The following is a 21,196-nucleotide window of genomic DNA, read 5'->3' on the forward strand; positions in this document are numbered from 1 at the left end:
GCCGGGAAGGGCGCGGGGCAGGCCGGGAGTGCCCCGGCCCTCGGCGCAGGGGCAGCGGCACCGACACCGACACCAGCACCGTCAGGATGTGGTACGAGATCCTGCCCGGCATGGCCATCATGGGCGTCTGCCTCAGCATCCCCGGCCTGGCCACCATCTTCATGCACCGCTTGTGTAACGGCGGCAAGGTCAGCGTGGGGCGGGCCGGCAGGTCCCCGGATCCGGGACCCTGAGGCTCCTCTTCCCCACCGGGGCCGCCCTTATCCCCCAGTCCCCTGCATTCCTCTGGAATCCCTTCCTCCCGGGGCTCCCCTTACCCCGCCTTCCCTCGGGAGCCCCTGCCCGACCCTTCTCAGGCAGTTCTCTGTGCCTGCAGGAGAAGAGGATCGCCCGCTATCCCTACGAGTGGACGCTGATGGAAAGGGACCGGCGGCTATCGGGTGTCAACAAACACTTTGTGTCCAAGGCAGGTTTGGGGTCGCTGGGCAGGTACCGCCGGGGGGAAGCGGGGCCCAGGGGCTGCTCCCCCATCCCCGAGCTCTGGCATGGCCGCTCAGGTGGGCACTGCTTGCTCTTGTCAGATCTCACTCGATGCCTGCAGCTGGCCTGCCTCTGGGGATGTGCATTTTAATTTTTGTTCTAATTAAGACCTGGGTAATTGAATAGTGTTTGAAAATCTGTATTTTCAGATATGCCCTATTGCACATTAGTGGCAAGAATTACACAAATATATAGCTGTTATTTTTTCTTTTTCAGGGTCTGGAGAACATAAACTAAGGTGTCAACGCTTTGAAAAATTCATCTATCTATAGAAAATGATTTAACTCTTAAATAAAGTTATACATGTGTTCAGCCCTTGTATTTGTGTTGCTGTGGTGGGGTGACCCTTGCTGGACACCAGGTGCCCACCAAAGCCACTCTGTCCCTCCTGTCCTCATCTGGACAGGAGGGAGAAAATACATTGAAAGGCTCGAGAGTTGAGACAAGGAGAGGGAGAGACCATTCATCAGTTACTGTTACAGGCAAATAAGATTCAACTTGGAGAAATTCATTAATGTATGAAATTCATTTAATGTATTGTCAGATAACAGCAGGGTAATGAGAAGTTAAATCATAAAACACCTTCCCCCCACTCCTCCCTTCTTCCTGCGTTCAGCTTCACTCATTATATTTTCTCCCTCCTCCCTGCTGAGCTGCACAGGGTGATGGGGACTGGGGGTTGTGGTCAATGTCATCCCATGTCTCTGCTTCTCATTCCTCCTCTGGGGACAACTCCTTACACTCTTTCCCTGCTCCAGCATGGAGTCCCTCCCATGGGAGACTCCTTCACTAACTTCTCCAGGGGGAGTGCTTCCCCTGGGCTGCAGTTCTTCATGAACTGCTCCAGCATGGATTCCACACAGTCCCTTGCAGTCCTTCAGGAACCAGCTGCTCCAGCAGGGTCACATTTCCTGCCAGCAAACCTGCTCCAGTGGGCTCCTCTCTCCATGGGCACAAGGGTCCTGCCAGAGCCTGCTCCAGCATGAGCTTCCCGCAGGGTCACAGCCTGGCTACATCCACCTGCTCCAGCGTGGGTCACTCCTGGGGTGCGTGTGGATCTCTGCACCCTCATGGACCTGCGGGGACACAGCTCACCATGGTCTGGCAACATGAGCTGCAGGGCAATCTCTGCTCCTGCCCCACGGCCTCTTGTCATGCTGGAAGAGGAGCAGCTGGGAATACAGTGATTTGCTGTGATCTGCTAAAACCTTTCTGGCTTCTGCTGTACAGTCCCTGTGATCCTTTCCCTGTGAAGGTCTGTGTGCTGCCAGCGCTGCTGTTCGGAGCCTGCAGGGCCTCAGGGCACCGGGCCGGACAGAGCCTCTGGCAGGGCACAGACTGGAGGCTGCTTTACCTCCCGAATTGCCCCGAGTGGCAAAAATACGACAAGCAGAGAACCTGCCAAGATCCCAGAGCTGTTTTCTTGCTCATACCGCCCTGCCTGCCCGGGAGACAGCGGCTGCCGGGCGATTTCCGCGGGGCAGGCCCGGCCTCGCCATGGTGACGGCGCGCCGCCCTTGCCCGCGGGGCCGCGCACAGCGGCGGGGACAGCGCCGGGCCCGGGCCCGGCTCGGGCTCCCACACCCACCCTGGGACCGCAGCGCCCCGGGCCCGGACCCCCGGGCTCCCACACCCACCCCGGGACCGCAGCGCCCCGGGCCTCGGCCCCCCGGGCTCCCACACCCACCCCGGGACTGCAGCGCCCCGGGCCCCGGCCGCCGCCGCGCCGGTCCGCGGGGGAGAAGCAGCCACCGGCCCGGGAGCGCCAAGCGGGGTGAGCAGGGCCGGGGTACGAACCAGGGGCCGTGAAGGACTGCCCGCTGCTCCCCGTGCTCCTCAGTCGGGGCCTGCAGCTCTTAGACCAGTGTTCGCTCCACGTTTGTGCGTTTATCTCTCTAAATGTGAAGACAATGGAGGAGGAAAAGGAAGAAGCTGGCAGTGAGGAAAAAGATCACATCCCCCCAGAAGATGAGAGAAGCAGCACAGAGGACTGTCTTCCAGAGGACAGGGAAAAAGAGAAAGGTATTGTGTTTGCTCTACTAGAATGTGCTGGAGTCTTTTCAGGAGGATTTGTCAGCATTTTATCTGTTTCAGAAAGCAAGCATGTCATCAAAAATATCCCATGGACCACAGCCAAGAACTTCACAGTGGAGAAAGGACAGCAGCAAATTGAAGAACTAATTTCTGTGAGTCACAATTCCATCCACTCAGGAAGGCCACACTTTCTCACTGTTAAGAAGTATGAAAATTCGAAGGAGAGCGCCTCTGTTCCTTTTTAGCACCACACTCAAGTCAGGTCTACAAGATGTAGGGAGTCTCAGTGTGATGTGTTTATTCAACAGACATGGGACATTCATGAAAGCTGGCTTCACCACTCAGAATTTCTCGAGGAAGAAGAACTGAAGGACAGCAAGAGGTACCATTACAGAGCTTGCTGGGGCCTCCCAACACGCAGAAAACCCATCCCACGAGCAACGGCGAGTGTCTACTTTGTTATAGTGATCTCCAAACTCAAACCTGACGTAAGTACTCAGCAATGGTGTGGATGGACTAGTCCTTTAAGAGGCAAGAGTTCAGGGGCATTCCTGACGCAGGGAAATGCCAGGGCAGTGGAGAAGCTGGCAAGGAGCCAGCAGTTCTTGTGAAGATGCTGACAAGACCTGGACATTACAAGAACAATGGCAGGAGATTTAGATGTGGCCTAGAAACATGCCATTGGTTGGCAAGGGGAGCAAGGCACAGAGCAGGAGGCTGGGTTAGTTCCCAAATCACTGACTGATAGAACTTGACAAACAGAATCTGGCAGGATCCTATATCTGCCTTCCTGCTCTTACCATCTTCCCTTTCCAAGCAACAGTTGTTCTGGGCAGCTGTAAGAAGGGTTGAGTGGAGGTGAGTTACAGAATGAGGGCTCAGTAGAGAGGGAGTGGCACTTCACTCTTCAAGCTGTCTCAGAATCCTTTTCCTGATCAGCCTGAAGTTTGCACCTGTAAAATGAACTCTTGCAACTCAAGAGAAAAAAATGAAATAAATTGCACTGAGGAGACTTCTTACCTCTAGGCTTAAGTCATACTGAACCTTAGTGTTTCTACTTATCAGCTATAGATCCCCAAATCATAGTCTGTGGTTTAACCCCAGTTGGCAACTGAGCATTACAGAGCTGTTTGCTCGCTCCTTCCCCACACCATGGGATGGGGGAGAGAATTGAAAGTGTAAAAAAAGTCTAATAATATTAAAAAATAAATAGAATAATAGTAACAATTTGGGGAAAATAAAAACAAACTGACGAAAAAACCCTACGAAAGACAAGTAGTGCAAATGAAACAATTACTCACTAATCTCCAACCAATGTCCAGCCAGTCCCTGAGCAGCATATTCCCTTCTGCCCCAACCAAATACCCAGGTTATTTTTAAAGTAAACAGTATCCCTCACTTAATTACGTCTGCTTTTTGAGGGGCTGTACATGGCCTCTGTTCTGTCTCTGCTGTGTTGCAGACTGCACCTGTGGAGGTGTTCTACAGACTGGAGTCCAGCAGGCTGATTCGCAGGTAAATGTTATTACTCTTCTGTTTTAGCAAGCTTTTCCATTCCAAAACCAAACAGGGAGCTTGATGTAAATAAGTTTGCAATAACAGCAGAGAAGTGGAAGCTGTCAAAATCTTCTCTGTGAAATGACCCTGCTTATCACTAGCCTCACTCCCAAAGGCATGAATTGCCACCCTGTGGGCATCTGCATTCTCAGAAATTTATCCTGCTTTACATGGTCTTTATTGCAGCAGATAGCCTTACATGGTGGATAAAGGCCAGCTCTCACCTGGCCAAACTTGGATTTAGTATCATGCTTACAATATACCTTCTTTTTATTCCATTCTCCAGGCCAGAACAGTGTGAATTTAGAGAAAAGTGGCTTCAGGACATAATTGAAAATAAAATACTGTGTGCAGAAAGACTTGCTTCCCGATGAGCAGCTCCAATACACCATTACCAGGCCTCTGTTGTGGAGAACCAAATAAACATGATGGGAAGAAAAAAACCCTCTTCCTTAGCAGCATTTCTACTTTGTGGATAGATAAGAAGCATTGAACCTGTGCAAAATGAGCTATGCCCTGCCATGGCAGCTGGCTGTGTGTGACAGTCCCTGGCAGGCACAGGTGGGGACAGCAGGATGGAACCAGGTTCCAGAGTGTGAATGGGAAGAGGTAGCTGGGCAGGATTTGCTGTTTGTGAATGCCAGGTCCATGGAACTCCAGGGAAAACATTATAGGACTTTAGGACTTTTATTTTCTTGATACAAATATACAAGACATCTCTGTTGCTAGACTTAGAGGAAAAAAAATAAATTAGGAGAACGAGAAAGAAACAACCCATCTCTCAAAACCATTTTGGTTTAAAAACATTTGAGAAAAAGAAGTTCTAGGAGAGATGTTTGGAAATATGCAGTTGAGTCAAATTTAACCACCACATAAGCACTGCCTGAGCAAAGCCTCCAAGCACAGACTTTAAAGCAAGCCATGTAATACTGCTGAAACAGACCAAAGTAAAATACTACAGGAGTTAAAACAAGGCTTTAATCTAGAACACTTCCATAAACAAAAACATTTCAAATAAATTGAAAGATACATCCTTGTTACCACCTGCGTACATCCAGGGGCTCCAATCACTGCACCCCACTGCACTTATGCCTATGTATAACATAGGAGAAAAAGAAGCAAGCAACTTAGGTCTTCACCATGTGTTTCAGTGATTGAAGATCAGACCCTCCTGTTACTGTTACTTTACACCTCAGTTGCCATCTGCTTGCTCTAAAGTAACTGAAGCCCATCTGTATTAAATTACAAACTGATTTACAAATATGTACATGTCTGGTTTGAATCACAAACCAAACTCAACTGTTTTGAGGAAAAACCTAAATTTAAAAGACTTGTGAAAAAATAGTGGACTGTCCTGGATCTTAAAACAGGAACTCAGGAGTTCCTTCATTTTTGCTACTGGTGCTAGTAGCTTGTTAAAGGTCTTTCCCAAGCTAAACAATCCTATGATTAATACAAATAAATGGAATAAAAAAAAAATCACACTTATTGGCATTAGGTAACAAAACCTTCCCATGGGATCCTTTGGCTTGTTGGATTCAAAGCGAGTGCAGAACACTGACACCTCTAACCTTTCCCACCTGTTCCTGCCTTTCTCTTTACAGGGATTCCTTGTACATGGTAAACAAACCATCCAAGAAAATCTGATGAAAATAACTCTGTGTCCTTGACACAAGTAATCCACTCCTGAGGCTTGGCCCTGTTGGGTGAAAGGTGCTGCAGCACCTGCAGCTTTCTTCAAATCACAACTGGACTGCGCTAGCTGCCACGTAGTGCAAGCTATAGTGTACAGCTCAAATGAAGCATTATTTTTCCTCTTTGCCTTTAGTCTTTCTGTAGACCATCTCTCGAAAGCTTGCAAGGATCTTATTCTCTCGTTTCCTCCTCTCCTCCTGGTTGAAGGATGCCAGAGCTCTCTTTTCATCTGCGCTGTAGATCTGGTTCTCTTTCCGCAGCCGCACAGCTTCCATGCGCCGGTGTCTGCGGGGGAACACGGGGTACATCAGCATGGGCAGGGGCTGTCAGTGCCCTAGCACAGCCTCCAGCCATCAACTGCCCTGAATGTGTTCAGGGGCTTTAAATAAAGATACTGATGTACTAAAGCCTGAACAACAGGCCCTGAGCCAAAGCTGACCTCTAGATGAACCTTCCAACAAATTGTTATATTTGTATCCACTCACTAAGGCAATACCCATGATCATTAGTAAAATATGTAGTGTGATAAGAATATACTTGTCTTTCTGCATTTAGAGCCAGACAAAGGCATGAAATCAGACATCTGGCCATGTTCGAAGGTATATGATCAAAACCACCTCCCTTGGCTCCTCCTTGAGCCCTGGCCAGGCTGTGGGTGGAAGCCAAGAGGTGGATGAAACCAAATGTTCCTGCACTAAAAGTTGTGTAAGCTTGTTTATGCTACAGTCCAAAAGCTGAGCCCTCCCACAGGTGGACACATCATGTAGGAATTCCCAGGAATGGTTCTCCAATCCTTTGCTGTGACTGTGGCTCCCTAGCTCATATGAAGATCTGGATGATGGTAAAGTATTAGGGTAACTGGTGATGTATCTTAATCACTCTAGAGAATCTTTTGCAGTAATCATTAGGTGCATGACTTAGCTTATCCTTTGTAATTCTTTGCAGTTTTGCACTGTAGCAAATTATACTTAGTCCTTAAAGTTGGTATCTGAATCTTTTGTGCTGACCCTGCCAAGTGGCAAAACAGATACCTAAACTAGAGTATCCAAACTGCACACTAACCTTCCCAGGAAGGAGTGTGGCAGAGCAAGGAACCGATTTCTGGGGATGTCTGTTCTCAGGCAGTCAGCCAGAAGCCTCCCCTACCCCCAGTGTGTCAGCTGCTGGCTCACCACAATTTAAGTGAGATTCCTGCTGGTCATACAGAAAAAAAGTGCAGCCAACCTCTCATACATTGATTTGTCTCCTGCTGAAGGGCCAGCACATCCCCAGGGCTGTCCAAACAGACCACCTTTGAGCCACCTGACACAAGCACCACTTCATGTGAAATAATTAGAAGAGTATTGCCTGTGAAGAACTTTTGCTCTTGAGGAGAAAGTGTCCTTGAAAAACTCACTAGCCATCTCTAGCAATGGGGAGCTTAGTGTAGATTATTGCAAACAGAGCACCTTCTCCTCCATGCTTGCAAGTAGAGCTTTGAAGCAGTCTTCTTTTCAGCCAGCAGAGAAAACAGCTCTTGAAAATTCCACTGAACCATTGCCATCATCAAAACCATACCTGCTGCCACTCATGACGTAACCAGAGCTCTCAAACGAAGCGATCTCTTCACTGGTCAAGCCGATCTCGCCTCTGCGGGGAATGCGCTTCCCTGCTTTGACGTACTCTGCCATGGCTGCACCTTCCCCGGGCAGGAGGGCATGGCCATAGCTAAAAAACAAAAGTGGTGATGTCAATAGCTTCAGATAGAGAGAGCCTGAGCAAAACATCCAACTTCAACTATATACAGCTGCATTTTTAAACACTTTCTTATTCTTTCCCACATATTGACCTGTTTCTTCCTTATGGCAACACTAGCAACAACATCTTACAATATAAGTTCGTTCTGATGACTTCATTCTGATGACACTACAAAGTCACAATACTGCAGATGTTTAGAATAAAGGCACTTACAATTGATTTTTCTAGGAATCAAGGCTAAAAAGCATAAACCAGACTCTTCTACCCAAATTAAGGCCAGGGGAAAGTCTAGCACTACTAGAACTTCTGTCTGTGAATTTCTGGCACAGCATTTTTCCCTCTGCATGCATTATTGTTGCAACAGCCCTTTTGAACAGTAACATTAACACTTGATTTACTTGATTTGATCAAAGTACCATGGGAGTTGGCTACTCACTTCAAAGGCCTGTCATCCTGAGATGCGTGAGTTTTGGGAGCCTCTGGTCCAATCAAACTATCAGCTTCAGTATTTTCTGCAACAATCAAATAATGAGGAAGATTAATCTTGTGTCCATTGTTCTCTGTTATCAGAAGGGTTACACAGGTCAGCAACACCTAACAACAAATTCACAAAAAGGACATCAAGAAGTTTCCACCCAAGTTTAAAGTCAGGTGAACCTACTTGACCTCTCTATCCAGAGATCATCCCCTTGAAGCATTTCATCGTCGGAATCTTCACTGCTTGAATCACTGGATTCCTTCCTGCTCTTCTTAGCTTTCTTTTTCTTATACTTCTTCCTGTGATAAAGCCAGACAGACATACTATTTATCAAAATTTAAAATTAAGGAAGGTGCTTGGAATAATACTCAAATAATTAGTTTCTCAAGGCAACATACACCAATAGGAAGAATGGCTGTCTGCTGTTTCATACAAAACACTTTACAACAAAGCCAAGACAATATATATATGTTCTGTTTTGACTTTCATGGAGTGTTAGAAAGTGGCTCTACAGTTGTTTGTGCTGCACAATTGTGTAGATTTAAATAAAATCCATCAAATTAATATATTTTCCAGTTCTTGCAAATTACCCAAGGTCCTCACGCTCCCTCAGGGCCTGCGAAGAAAACTGAGCTGTCCTCCAGCCAACAGCAGCCAAAATGACACAGCAACCACAACACTTACTTTTTGTTCTTCTTTTTCCTCTTCTTGCTTTTCTTTTTATCTTCATCTAAAAAAAGAAAGCATATGTATTATCAAAAAAAAAAATTATTAGTTATAACTTAGTAGCTTACTGCCCTGTGAACGACATGTCATGCCTTTTACAGCCCCAGTGTTCACGGAGCTGTGAACCTCAACCCTAACCCTAAGCCTTAGCCCTAACCCAAAGTCAATAATATGGGTTTTCCAGGTCAGAAAGATGTAGGAACAGCAAAGCTGGGGCCTTGCTGAGATTGCCTTGGCATGCCTTTTCCAGTCCCAGTGCTCCTAGAGCCATAGGCTCTTTTACTCTCTCAACCCCAAGACTAACCACTCCCCTAACCCTACTGCTAAGAATTACACTAACCACGCTCCCTACCAATTAACCTAACTACTACCCTAACCCTGAGCCATTCCCAGCACTAACTGCCTCCACCAGAATGCCCCAGTACATCCCCATGATGGGACTTGTTTACACTGGGAAAGCGTTAGTAGAAAGCTCCCTGCAGTACTGGTCGTATGAAAACATATCAAACAAATCTCTGGCATGAGAGGCCCAGTGGATGCTAAATTCAGAAATCCCATTTCCTGAGGCCAGACTCCAAGCTGAAACTCTCTTGTCTTACCACTGGAGTTCTGCTCAGACTCTGAGTCACTGTCACTGTCCTCAGAATGTTTCCTGCGCTTTCTTTTGGATGCTTTACGTTTTTTCTTTTGTCTTTTCTTCTTCTTTTTCTTCTTTTCCTCTGGAATGTTTTAAAACACAACATTAGAGAACAAAGAGCATCTAGTTCCATTTGTATTCCCTAGTCTTCCCAAAGCAATGCTCTCCTTTGAGCTGCAGCCCACCCCAGCCACTTCCACCTGTCTAAGCCAGGGAACCTCCTGCAAGCAGCAGCAGCAGATTCTAAGCCACAGTAGCTTCCTATTTTCAAAAAAGCTGTGCAAGCCAAACAAAATACCTTCTGAGCTGGAATCTGAAGAACTACTCTTAGATTTTGCCTCTTCATCTTCTACCGGTGTGTGCTCATCGGAACTGAATAAAATAACAGTTTGCTACTTAAAATCTGTTTTGTTGTACTCAAGATCAAAGGTACACATATAACCAAAGACATTTTGAGTCAATCCTTGCAAGGGAGTAAAATATTAAAGAGCTAATTTAGCCTGGGAACTGCTGTCAGAACCACAACACAACAGTCACCTGGTCTACAATAAATCACATATTGCATAATTGGTATGTTGGAATTATTTGGTGGAAGAAATACTAATCTCATTATGTTGCTTCAGAAGGGAACTGATACAATAAGTATTGTGACACCATGGCTAACGCAGGGATAAAGCATTTTTATAAACTGAACTGATATGTAATTAATATTATAAAAAACATGAAGAAAGAATATGCCTTACTCTGGGTCAGGAACTTTTGGTGACAGCCCCCAGACTTCAGGTGCCCCCAGCTCTCCAATTCTCTCTCTTTCATTGAGTCTCCTGTAAAGGAAAACACTGTCACTGACGCCTAGTTTGCAAGACCCAGCAGACAAACATTTTAAGTCCTACATGTCAGTGTTTCTAATCGCCTAAAGCAGCTGCAGTAAGGGTAAGGAACAACTCGGAGCAAGGAGCAAGCTCGCAGGGCAGCCTGGCAGCAGAGCTCGCACACTGCAGAGGATCGGCGGTAGCAGCTGTTACCCCTTTCCAGCCGAGCTCCATCCCGTCCCCTCGGCGGCCCTGCCCGCGGGGAACGCACGGAGAGCCCGTGAAGGGGCTGTGAGTCCGTGACGGGGCCGTACAGAACCAGGCCCGGCCGCTCCCGCGGCACCCGCCCTTCCCGGGAGCGCTGTCCCTTCTGTGCGGAGCGGGGCTCGGCAGGGCAGGCCCGACCCGCGCCGGCGCTCACCTCTGCCGCAGGATCTCCTCCTTCTCCTTCTCGTAGTACTCGGGCCATTTGCCGTGGTGGTGGTGCCCGTGGTGCGCGGAGGAGCGCGGCGCGCCGGGGCTGCGGGACCGGCTGCGGCTCCGCCGGTGGCTCAGGCGCCTCGGGCCATTGCGCTCGCGGGACCGGGAGCGCGAGCGGCGGCTGCGGCGCTCAGAGCTGGCGGCGGGCGGGGAGCGGGAGCGGGAAGCGGGCGCCATGGCGGAAGCGGAGGCGCTTCCGGCAGCTTCCGGTGCCCTCCCGGCCGGGCGGGAGCGGGGCGGGGCGGGAGCGGGGCGGCCCCGCCCGCGGGGTCAGGGCCCCACCCGCCCGGCCAGCAACGCGGCGGCGGTCGCGGCGGCGGCGGCTCCTTTTGTGCCCCGCGGCGGCCGCCCGGCAGCGATGGACGCGCGCACGGCGGCGGCGGAAGGTGAGGCACCGGCGGGGCGCGAGCTGCGGGCGGGGGGCGGTGGCGGCGCGGGCCCGGCTCCGCCCCGCTCCGCGGGCACCGGCGCGGGGCCGCGGCCCCGGGAGCTGTCCAGGGCGGCCCGGCAGCAGCACCGCCCCGCGGACAGCTCACCGTGCCCCGGCGGGGTTCCCCCTTCCTGCCCGGGCCCGGCGCCGCCTGACACGGCCCGGCCGGGCAAGGCCCGGTCTCGGGTGTTCGGGCGCTCGGCGCCTCCCAGCGCGGCCTGACACGGTGCTCGCCGCCGCTCCGCTGCAGCGTCTCGGGGCAAAGCTGACAGGACGAGAGGAAACGGCCCCAAGTTGCGTCAGGGGAGGTTTAGGTTGTGTATTAGGAATTTTTTTTCATGGGAAAGGTTATCAAGGACAGAAATAGGCTGCCCGGCGAAGTGGTGGAGTCACCATCCCCGGAAATGTTAAAAAGCCGAGTGGAGATGGCACTTAAGGACACGGTTTAATGGTGAACATGGTGCTCGCGCTGGGCTCACGGTTGGAGTTGATCTTAAGTCTTTTCCTTAACCTTTATCTATAAAGGTGATAGAAATTATGTATTCAGATAAGACACTCACTCTTCTGTGAGCGCCCTTACCCCTCAGGTTTGACCACGTTACCACGGAGCTTTCTTAACTGAACCCCGAGTTTCTGCTCAGCTCTGGAAGTGCAGTGTAAAACGGCTGGGTCTGGCCAGCTCTGTGTAAACGGGGCATTTTGGACAGCTGCTCCACCCTGGGAAACCCACGATGGTTTATGCTGTCTAGAAATTATGTCAGGGTATGCCAGTCTCTTTTTCACAAATGAAACAGTATTTTAATTCCCAAACCTACCATAAGCAGCATAAACAAATCTGTAAGATGGAGGAAGCCTATTTAAATTGTGTATTTTTTTGGGTGCAAGGAACCATGTGCAGAACAGGGAGGGAAAAGATTTACCAGAGATTACCCATGTGTGTGGCGTTACTGTTGCCTGTGTCTGTGTGAGCACAGCCCAGTTTTTCCCTTCTTTGGATTATTTTGGCAAACGAATTTTGGATTATTTAAGATCTGACTAAATGGTGACTAAAACATCTGCCTCAGGAGCACTCTGCACCTGTGTTAGATAATATTGTTGGGTGACTTGAAGTGCACAAGTTATAATGTCATGCAGTACATAACAGCATCTACAACAACTACTAATGTCAATAAAAAGGATCATTGGACTCTTAATTCAGTTATATGAGGCTTTATATAATGGAATTGGCAGGAGAAATACTCTCAGAGATTTCTTCAAAGCACAAATAATGGAGATTTGTATTTTAGAGTCTTTGAGAAGCACTAATGTTTTATTTGAAATTCCCACAGTGGAAGAATATTTCTGTCCTTAAAGGGAGTCTTACGTAGGATAATATTGAATTTCAATTTTATTGAAAACCCTTAACTGTTCTGCTTATAAAATTTAATTTACTTTCATGTAAAATACATGTTTTCATGATGAAGAATGTTACTTTGTCTCTCAAATTTGTCAGCTCTTTAAAAGAATTTTTTATTCTCACAAAGTGGATTTTTTAAAACCAAAAGAGCTTCTCAAATTGCTTAATTGAAAACTTGTTGCTGAATTGCATACTGTTTTGTCTTCTGGCAAAAGCCTGCACATAAATTTCTTTAAATTTGTGCTTCATATTTTCAGAGTCTTCATCCCAAAGTTTTTTTGATCACTTCTATACATTAAGATAAAAGTTGCTATTGGGTCTCTTACGTATTTTTTCAGTTCCAAGAAGACCACATGTAGTTCTGTATCCTAGGTGTTTATTGTCAATATCTTAGATAAAATGGTTTTTTATATTGTTATTTATTTTGTAAGGTTTTACGTGACTTGAAAAACCAAACACTTTCTTGGCTTATCTAAACATAAAAGTGGAAAAAACAACCCCTAAACTAGGAGATGCATGCTGACAGAAAAAAAAAAGCACATTAAAATTCAGCTTTCAGGTGCAGCAAGATGGTGACAGCTTCAGTCAAAGTGGCTGAGCTGGGGAGAGCATTGTGTCCTGACTGCAGCAATGTGACAGTGGACTTCAGATTTTATATCTGACAGAAGGAGTTGCCATAGAGAAAAGCTGCTGTGAGAAAGGTAAAAGCCAAGGAGATGGTGCAGCTCTCCCAGCAGCTTTTAAATCAGGCAGCATTTATGTGCCTCAGAATAAGTGGTTCAGACCTGATTTTTGAGATCTGGTGATGCTTCAGGAGCAGGGATCCTCCCACGTCAGTGCTCATCTGTAACTATAAATTTTCCTGTTAGTTATTTAGTATTGGAAGAGGCAGTGAGGAGACAAGTCCTTAAAGCTGGAGGATGAAAGGCTAAGAAATTGTTTAATTTGGGCCATCACACATTTTTGGAGGAGAAAAAAAGCACTGGATTAAATATTGAAATAATTATAGTACTATTTTCATTTAATATAGCCTCATGTTTAAAAATTATGAAGAACCTGTATCAAAGGAGAAGAGAATTGAAGGGTCATATGAGGAAGAAAAGCCTGTTTTCCCTGATGAGTGTTTTCTATTATGTATCCTCATTCAATTGACTCTCTGGTAAAACTTATTAAAAAATAGAAACTCCTTTTGTAACATTTAAAATCTGAAGGCTCACTTCAAAAAGGCACTTGTGTTTCTAACTATATAAATACAGGGAGCCTGGCGGGTGATTTTTTTTGCGAGAAGAAAGATTATTATTCTTGCTAGAATAAAGATTATTATGTATTTCTTGCTCATAAACCTGGGCAGGACCATTTCATTGCTGATTTATGAGGTGAAGGATTGCAGTCATGTCTGCCAGTGGCTGTGGCCTGTTATGTTTTTCCTTGAACTTGACATTTGTTCTTGTCAAAGTTTTTGAATCTTAAGAAAAATCACGAACCCCTGTGGTTCAAGTCCACAGAATGCTTAGGGGGAAAAAAAGGAACAGATCAGTAACCAAAGACAAAAAATATCTTTTGTGATCTTGGTGTTCTTCGAGCATTCCTGAACAGCAACAGTTTCCAAGAGACCGCGCTGTGCATGTGTCACTTTGGTGGTCACATGTCGAATGTGCATTTGAGTCATTTTAGTCAAAGGCACTTTGTGTCAAAGCCGTACATGTCTGTAGAGCTGCTGGCAGAGTCTAACACGTGTCCCTGTGGCGCAAAGGATTCCAAATAAATGCTCCCGCACAGGAGCAAGGGTGCTCAGGTGCGGGTTTGAGCTCCCCTCGGTGCTGGGTGGAGGTGCCGGCTGCGTCAGCGTTGGCAGAGCAGCGCCGATGCCCCCGGGAAGGAAATGACACTCAGCGGGAAATAGCGTCTGCACGGCCCTATCCACACGGTCAGCCGCAAGGCAGGTGCCGGGGTTTGCCGCTGCCTCCGCCCGGGACGCGGGGGAGCCGGGAGCCCGGCGGGAATTGCCAAGGCCGCAGCAAGGCCCGTGTGCGGCACCCGAGGCGTCGCACGGCCTGCGCTAGAGCAGGGTCGGGGCCGCACACTCGCACCTCCGCAGTCGGCCTCCTGCGGGCGGGGGCCGGTGACGCGTGCGGAGCCCCGCGGCCTCAGGGCTGCCGGCGCGGGGAGCGCGGGGCGGGCCCGGCCCGGGCGGGAGCGCGGCCCGGCCCCGCCCCGGCCCGAAGGTTCCCGAGGCCGCTCGGGTCAGAGCCGAGGGCAGCGCCGGCAGCGCCCTCCGGCGGCGGTGCGGAGGGCCCGGAGGTGCGGGCGGCGGTGCGGAGGGCCCGGAGGTGCGGGCGGCGGTGCGGAGGGCCCGGAGGTGCGGGCGGCGGCGGGGCCGCGGCCGGAGCGCGGCGCAGGGAACGCGGGGAAGGCGGGCTCGGCTGCCCCTCTCGCCCCGCTGGGGGTCAGTACGGCTCAGCGAGCGAGGAGCGGCGGAGGGGCCATCCGTCAGCCCGGGCCCGGTGCTGCCAGGCCGCTCCCCGGGCCCGCCGCTGTCAGCGCCGCCGTCAGCGCCGCCGTTCCCGTTCGGCCTCCGGCCGCGGACCGGCCGTTGCTGCCCCGGCAGCTGCCCCGCTCGGAGCGCGTTTCTCACGGCCGGGCCCCCCGGGGTCGCGGGGGCAGCCGGGCGGGACGCGCTCCCCGGGCTGGCGAGCGGCGGCCTCGGGGCTCCGGCCCCGGCGTCTCATCCGGCCCGACCCGGCCTGCTGAAATAAAAGTTTAGGGGTAACGTTAGAGCCCGTGGCTCGATGTTCTGTATTTCGATGTTGCTTTTTACGGCTTATTGGGGGGCTTTGATTGGGCAGTGGTGGGAGATAGGTTACTTTGACTTAGCAGATCTCTTTTGCTATGGTGCTGCTTCAGTGTCTCAGTTTGAAATACATAGCCTTGCAAATATATGACATGGGGTTAAAAAAAGATTATTTTTCTGGGTAAGGAAAAGTTTCTTTTTCTGGGGAAGGAAGTACACTATCCATAGTGTTTTCATTAACTCAGTTGACTGGTAATACGTAGACACACAGATTCTGGTGTCGGGCCATAAGTAACTTCCTGTTATTGGGCTTTCTCATAATAGTCTGTGGAATATTTTACAATTAAAAAGAAATTACTAATAATGTTTAAAACTGCTTTTGGGACCCAAACCTCCATCTTCTTGGTTTTACAATTAACCTTACTTGCGGTTGCTTAAGGTGAGGTGTTGTTTCTTTGTTCCTCACCTTGTAAAAGCAGAGGATATATTCAGAACTTACCTTGAGGAGAAGAGGAAAGGACAAACAACAACAAGAAACAAATTTGCAGAGTGCAGTAGCACATAATCTTCTGAGCAGTATCTCAGATTTGTTTTTTCCTAAGGAAGGAATAGACAGTAAATATGTGAATGTTGTCATGTGGTTAAAACTGTAAATCTGCATTTTTACTAATTTCATATCTTTTGCTTTCCTTTTGTAGGAATGGAGGGGAAAAAACTTATTTCTGCAACAGACACACAATATTCTAGCGTGCTCCTTCAGTCTTTGAATGAACAACGTGGCCATGGACTTTTTTGTGATGTTACAGTCATTGTGGAGGACCGGAAATTTCGAGCTCACAGAAACATCCTTTCAGCCTCAAGCACGTATTTTCACCAGCTTTTCTCAGTGGCTGGTCAAGTGGTTGAACTGAGCTTTGTAAGAGCAGAAATTTTTGCAGAAATTCTTAATTATATTTATAGTTCCAAAATAATCAGTGTCCGATCTGATTTACTTGATGAACTGATTAAATCAGGGCAGGAGCTGGGTGTTAAGTTCATAGCTGATCTGGGCATACCTCCGGCTGAAGGCAAGAATGTGCCAAGCGAAGTCAAAGACAGTGCTTCAGTAACTTCAGCTTCTAGTCCAAATCAAAGAGATGCTGAAACACAGGTGACTGTAATCAGGCCAGAGGGTCAAGAGGCAGCAGATGGGATGCCAGTTATAACACAGTCATTCTCCTTACATGGCATAGAATATGAGACTACAAAAATTACAGTGAGCAATTCGGATGAGGAGGATGATGATGTAATTTTTTGTTCTGAGATTGTTCCTCCAAAAGAATGTACTAAAGACAAAAATGCTGCAAGCCAGAACCAGCCTTGCTTAAGTCCAGGTGGAGCTTCTGACCAAAAATCCTGTGGCAGTGGTGGCTCTCCCCATTTGATGAACAGCACAGCAGCTCAGAACCTCACTTTGTCTGCCACTCAGCTAAGCCCAAGCCAAACACAGTCAGGTGCTGAATCATTCGTCTCGGCAACGCCGCAGCATTTTACTCCTAATATCATTGTGCTAAACAAGCCTCTGCTTAACTCATCGCTTGGTGCCAGCTCCTTGCATCAAACACATGTGACTCCTACAATTAATTTACTTGAGGAGAACCAGCAGCCATCCAATAATGGCTCTGTAACTGAAGTGGAAGCAACTGCTGTTGATGATGAAGAGGTTGTTGAAGATGATATCATTAGCTCCTCTAGTCCTGGTTTGGTCAGCAGCAGCTCTTTGGTTCAGCAATCTTCTGTTCCTAAGGCAGGGAGCACTGAAGGATCAGGTGTACAGAAAAAACAGGTTGTTACATTTTCACAAGAGCCATCTACTAAAGCTGGAGAATTTAAAATAAAAATCTCAGATGTCCTTTCTGGAAACCACAAGGAATTAAGTTCGAATCTAACATCAAAGAATGTGGCAGATGGGCAGAAAATCATAACATTAGATACAGCAACTGAAATAGGAGGCTTATCCACAGGCTGTAAGGTGTATGCAAATATCGGTGAGGATACCTACGACATAGTCATCCCTGTGAAGGGTGACTCTGAGGAAGGGGAAGCCAAACCTGATGACACACCCAAAAAGTCTGGCGATGAATCTCCAAAGGGGAAACGCATGAAAGTAAAGCATGACGACCACTACGAGCTCATAGTGGACGGCAGAGTCTACTACATCTGCATCGTGTGCAAGAGGTCGTACGCGTGCCTGACGAGCTTGCGGAGACATTTCAACGTGCACTCCTGGGAGAAGAAGTACCCGTGTCACTACTGTGACAAAGTCTTTGCTCTGGCAGAGTATCGCACCAAGCACGAACTTCACCACACCGGGGAGCGAAGGTACCAGTGCTTGACGTGCGGCAAATCTTTCATCAACTACCAAATCACCATCTCGCACATCAGATCCGTTCACAGCCAGGACCCCTCTGGGGACACCAAGCTGTACCGGCTGCACCCCTGCAGGTCCCTGCAGATCCGGCAGTACGCCTACATCAGTGACCGCCCCAGCAGCGTCCCAGGCATGAACCAGGGGGGAGTTGTCTATCGGGTTGGCTCAGGGAAGGATGGCACTGAGGGAACAACATCCAACTCTCCGGCCAAACAAATCACCTGGGATGACATTTTCGTTCCGCAGGGAAATGAAACAATTTTTAAACAAAACCCGTCAGAGGGAAGTACTGAATTTGAGTTTGTGATACCAGAATCTTACTGAAATGTTTGAAATGCTGGAAAAAAGGGTTCAGTGCAGGAGCATTGAAGCTGTTTGAACTGTTGAAATTGCTGTAAAATCAAAGGTTAAAGTCAAAAGAAGTTAACTTGTTCTACCAAGTAACCAAATGGTAACACTGAGATGGACCATGTTAACTGCAGTGATTTGTGGAAGCAATTAATCAGAAAATTTACTTGAATAGAGAGTGAGACATTCTAAGGCACTATCAGAGTTTTCAGATATGTTAAATTTCATCGAAACATGAGGATTTGTGGCTTGAAAATATACAATTCCTTCTAAAGAGCTATAAATATTTCTAAACTGAGGTGTTTCCTGTACCCATACTTACCATGTAAACCCTTTCTTTCATGTTAGCACTTTAATGCTGAATTCTGTTTAGATGTTAACCAAGAAAACAGTAAGATTTTTTCATCATAGTCTCTTGGTCATGGAACCATTTAAAAAAACAATCCCACAACTCACATTTTTGAACAAGGGGCCAAAATACATGATCCCCTACTACACTGGAGTAGTCTGTTTTTGAGCTAGCATCCTAATTCTGCTTTTATAAATATTATGAATCATCTGTCTTCATGCAAAAAGTCTTGTCAACAAGCAATACTCAGTTAGGGCTAACTTGAACAAACTTTACTTACACTTGGCAGTGTGGTAAGCTAAGTATTCAGTGTCCTGGACCTTGTTATTTTAGTCTTTTTGCAATGGGAAGAAACCAAACCCTACAAAGCTGAATAGTGAAGAAGCATAGAACACTTAGGAAGGAGATAATTTTACCTTCTTACAGCTTGAGAAATATTGTTGCATTTTCTTACTGCTGAAAAAAAATGCCAGTAATTAGTTTGACATAAAGTGCTGTTCCTTTTTTTTTTTCCACTTCAAGAAGAAGGGCTTCAGTCCAGAATTTTGAAATTATAAGAATATTATTTGTTTTTAGCTGAAGACTTCTCAAAACTATGAATTCATGTAAGTGCTGTATTGGTTTAGCACTGAGACTGCTGAAGATCCTGTATGCCTGTTTGGCTGGATCTTTAAGTGTAACAGGGATTTGGATTTCACCCCACACTTGCCCCCATTTATACATTTTGGAAGATGAGGACTAAACCAACAACCAGAAAATACCCTTTATTCACCATGACCCAAAGTATAATTTCTTTGCAATTGTCGAGTTGTCACCTGTTTCCAGGTTTGGGTTTATTTAATGTTGCCATTTTACTCTCATTTGGTGCCTGTTTTAACAGTTTAAAGATTAATTAGATGTCCAACTTGATCAGGAAATGGTAGAGAAAAACAGCTGTTTGCTGGAGTCCTAGTTTAGCATTTCAGAGTTAGTGACTTGTTGAATTTTTGTAAATGGTAATATGAAAACTCCTCAAGTTCTAGAGTTGACTGGGAAAGACTATTGTGCATAGTACTAGTTATGGAAACCTTTAATTGCTTAAATTGCAGTTACAGGCTTCTCTTTTCTTTTTAATGTTTTATGTTATCTTGATTTTATGACTCTCAAAGTTAAAGATTTTAGACATACAGTACTCTTCACAGAAAGGCACTTAAATGGTAAACAGTTCAAATATAAGTTGAGCTACAAAAACGATCCCAGAAATCTGTGTGAGCAGTGATGGGAGGTGGATTTGTTTACGTGGTGCATGTGATGCTCAGCACTTCTCCTTTGTCAGCCAAGAACATGATATACCTGATTATTTCCAGATCATATTGCTGACCCCTTTGAATACAAAGGGTCATGCTTTAAATGTGGGATGTAACTGAGGTGGCATTTCTGCTGTCACACATAATCCTCATGGGGTGTGAGTGTGGATTGCCTGTGTTGCACAGTTGGCTGGTGCTGTGGTGGGACTTCCTCAGCTTTGAGACAAATGCAATGTTATTTTTGTTATTGACATGACACATGTTTAATCACAGAATAGTCTTGAGCTGGAAGGGACCCACAAGGATCATTGAGCCCAACTCTTAAGTTAATGGCCTGTGTTGGGATCTGGAATTAAGCATACATTACAGAGTGCAGAATTAAACATAATGGCTATCACTATTTGCTGCTGATATATTTAAAACCTTAAATTAAACTGTGCCTAGTAAAGGTCTCTTTTTAGAGGAAAACTGGAAAATTAGGGCTTTGTAACTATTTTTGCTAGAAGACTCGTGCTTGCATGTGTCTCAGGGTCTTCAGTTTTCCTTGGAAGTGATTTTGATATCCAAAGTCCAGAGGTATGTAAAGCATTTTTTTAATTTCACTTCCAGTATTTATTGGTTTGGAAACATGTTAAATCCATTCTTTGAAAACTTTTTATGGGGCCATGAGTAAGCTTTTATATTTAGATTTCTGGCTATTGCACTTACATTTGTGTTTTTGTTTGTTTTTGTAAGCATTTAACTTCCAGTTTAACTTAATGAAAAAACTTATGTAAATATTAAGAAATTGGCTTTGGGATGATGGAAAAAAGAGGTTGAATCTGACAAGCATTTATATAGAAATGAAAAGTTTCAACAGACTAAGGTAGCAAACCTCACAGTCATTTATTATGCCTATAAAACCATTTACAGATCTGCTGCAGAATATGGTAATGGTGGCTGCATCCTCACTGCCTGGTTTCTTTGGGGATACATACCATAACATTCCACTCTGTGAACTAAACGAATATTGAATAACATCTACTGCTTATTTATTTTGTTCTGTTAAGGCATGCAGCTTATAAAAAGATGCAGAAGCTGACAACTATATACATTGAATTCTGAGATCTACAGCTATTGCCTAGGAAATGTTCCATGTGAACATTCCTTGGTTTTCCCCAGTCTGTGATGTATATAGTTGTACAGTCTTTCCTTAACATACTTTTTAAAGTTGTGTTCTACTTTTCATTAATCAACACGTGGTATTAGTTTTTAGAGCTTTCTATGGCAAAAATAAAAAAGTTTAATTCTCCAGGTGAGCGTAGTATGTTTCTTTTTGATGGCAACTCAGTTTCTATAGTCTAACATGTTTGTAGCTTCCTTTTCTTGTCTTTGGGAATAGCAGGGAACCCACTGTGGGGGGGGAACAGGGAGAGGTGCTTTTATTTGGGCCTTAGTTTTGTTTGTTTGTTTTGATGCTGTTTAATTGGTTTTGTTGAACAGTTTCCAAG

At 46.7% G+C, this 21,196-nt stretch overlaps 4 protein-coding genes across 6 annotated transcripts; 3 read left to right on the forward strand and 1 right to left on the reverse strand.

The window, feature by feature from the left end:
• The first annotated feature begins 45 nt into the window (after nucleotides 1-45).
• On the forward strand, nucleotides 46-852 carry NDUFA1 (NADH:ubiquinone oxidoreductase subunit A1). The gene is made up of 3 exons (XM_009090367.4): nucleotides 46-188; nucleotides 377-466; nucleotides 757-852. The coding sequence occupies exons 1-3, from the start codon at nucleotides 87-89 to the stop codon at nucleotides 775-777; spliced, it is 213 nt and encodes a 70-aa protein (XP_009088615.1). The 5' UTR covers nucleotides 46-86; the 3' UTR covers nucleotides 778-852.
• A 1,238-nt stretch (nucleotides 853-2,090) lies between these two features.
• Nucleotides 2,091-4,944, forward strand: AKAP14 (A-kinase anchoring protein 14). The gene is made up of 6 exons (XM_030229002.2): nucleotides 2,091-2,314; nucleotides 2,448-2,562; nucleotides 2,635-2,726; nucleotides 2,883-3,062; nucleotides 4,037-4,089; nucleotides 4,418-4,944. Exons 2-6 carry the CDS (start codon nucleotides 2,451-2,453, stop codon nucleotides 4,503-4,505), a joined length of 525 nt encoding a protein of 174 aa, XP_030084862.1. The 5' UTR covers nucleotides 2,091-2,314; nucleotides 2,448-2,450; the 3' UTR covers nucleotides 4,506-4,944.
• Nucleotides 4,945-5,820: 876 nt separating this feature from the next.
• On the reverse strand, nucleotides 5,821-10,894 carry NKAP (NFKB activating protein). The gene is made up of 9 exons (XM_030229001.2): nucleotides 10,638-10,894; nucleotides 10,148-10,228; nucleotides 9,703-9,776; nucleotides 9,367-9,486; nucleotides 8,726-8,771; nucleotides 8,225-8,340; nucleotides 8,000-8,075; nucleotides 7,384-7,533; nucleotides 5,821-6,111 (listed from the first exon to the last, which is right to left on the reverse strand). The coding sequence occupies exons 1-9, from the start codon at nucleotides 10,871-10,873 to the stop codon at nucleotides 5,937-5,939; spliced, it is 1,074 nt and encodes a 357-aa protein (XP_030084861.1). The 5' UTR covers nucleotides 10,874-10,894; the 3' UTR covers nucleotides 5,821-5,936.
• Nucleotides 10,895-10,924: 30 nt separating this feature from the next.
• ZBTB33 (zinc finger and BTB domain containing 33) lies at nucleotides 10,925-20,999 on the forward strand. Of its 3 annotated transcripts, none has more exons than XM_030228731.2 (2): nucleotides 10,925-11,082; nucleotides 16,012-20,999. In XM_030228731.2, exons 1-2 carry the CDS (start codon nucleotides 11,055-11,057, stop codon nucleotides 18,045-18,047), a joined length of 2,064 nt encoding a protein of 687 aa, XP_030084591.1. In that variant the 5' UTR covers nucleotides 10,925-11,054; the 3' UTR covers nucleotides 18,048-20,999. The 3 variants fall into 3 exon arrangements, with proteins under 3 accessions (XP_030084591.1, XP_050830239.1, XP_018769906.1); XM_050974282.1 differs by lacking the exon at nucleotides 10,925-11,082 and adding an exon at nucleotides 14,831-14,852; XM_018914361.3 differs by lacking the exon at nucleotides 10,925-11,082 and adding an exon at nucleotides 14,872-15,288.
• Nucleotides 21,000-21,196: the final 197 nt, after the last annotated feature.

Source organism: Serinus canaria, chromosome 4A, assembly GCF_022539315.1.
Source record: "Serinus canaria isolate serCan28SL12 chromosome 4A, serCan2020, whole genome shotgun sequence".
NCBI lineage: Eukaryota > Metazoa > Chordata > Aves > Passeriformes > Fringillidae > Serinus > Serinus canaria.

Bases quoted from the DNA above. Each gene is read 5' to 3' on its own strand.
- NKAP (XM_030229001.2), bottom strand. From the start codon at position 10,873: ATGGCGCCCGCTTCCCGCTCCCGCTCCCCGCCCGCCGCCAGCTCTGAG. The intron at 9,487-9,702 runs GTATTTTGTTTG...AAAACATTCCAG, and splicing joins TTCAGATTCCAGCTCAGAAG to AGGAAAAGAAGAAAAAGAAG. The intron at 8,341-8,725 runs GTAAGTGTTGTG...GCTTTATCACAG, and splicing joins AGGAAAAAGAAGAACAAAAA to GAAGAAGTATAAGAAAAAGA.
- NDUFA1 (XM_009090367.4), top strand. From the start codon at position 87: ATGTGGTACGAGATCCTGCCCGGCATGGCCATCATGGGCGTCTGCCTC. The intron at 189-376 runs GTCAGCGTGGGG...CTGTGCCTGCAG, and splicing joins GCTTGTGTAACGGCGGCAAG to GAGAAGAGGATCGCCCGCTA. The intron at 467-756 runs GCAGGTTTGGGG...TTTCTTTTTCAG, and splicing joins ACAAACACTTTGTGTCCAAG to GGTCTGGAGAACATAAACTA.
- ZBTB33 (XM_030228731.2), top strand. From the start codon at position 11,055: ATGGACGCGCGCACGGCGGCGGCGGAAG. The intron at 11,083-16,011 runs GTGAGGCACCGG...TTCCTTTTGTAG, and splicing joins GCGCACGGCGGCGGCGGAAG to GAATGGAGGGGAAAAAACTT.
- AKAP14 (XM_030229002.2), top strand. From the start codon at position 2,451: ATGGAGGAGGAAAAGGAAGAAGCTGGCAGTGAGGAAAAAGATCACATC. The intron at 2,727-2,882 runs GTGAGTCACAAT...TTTATTCAACAG, and splicing joins AAATTGAAGAACTAATTTCT to ACATGGGACATTCATGAAAG. The intron at 4,090-4,417 runs GTAAATGTTATT...TCCATTCTCCAG, and splicing joins TCCAGCAGGCTGATTCGCAG to GCCAGAACAGTGTGAATTTA.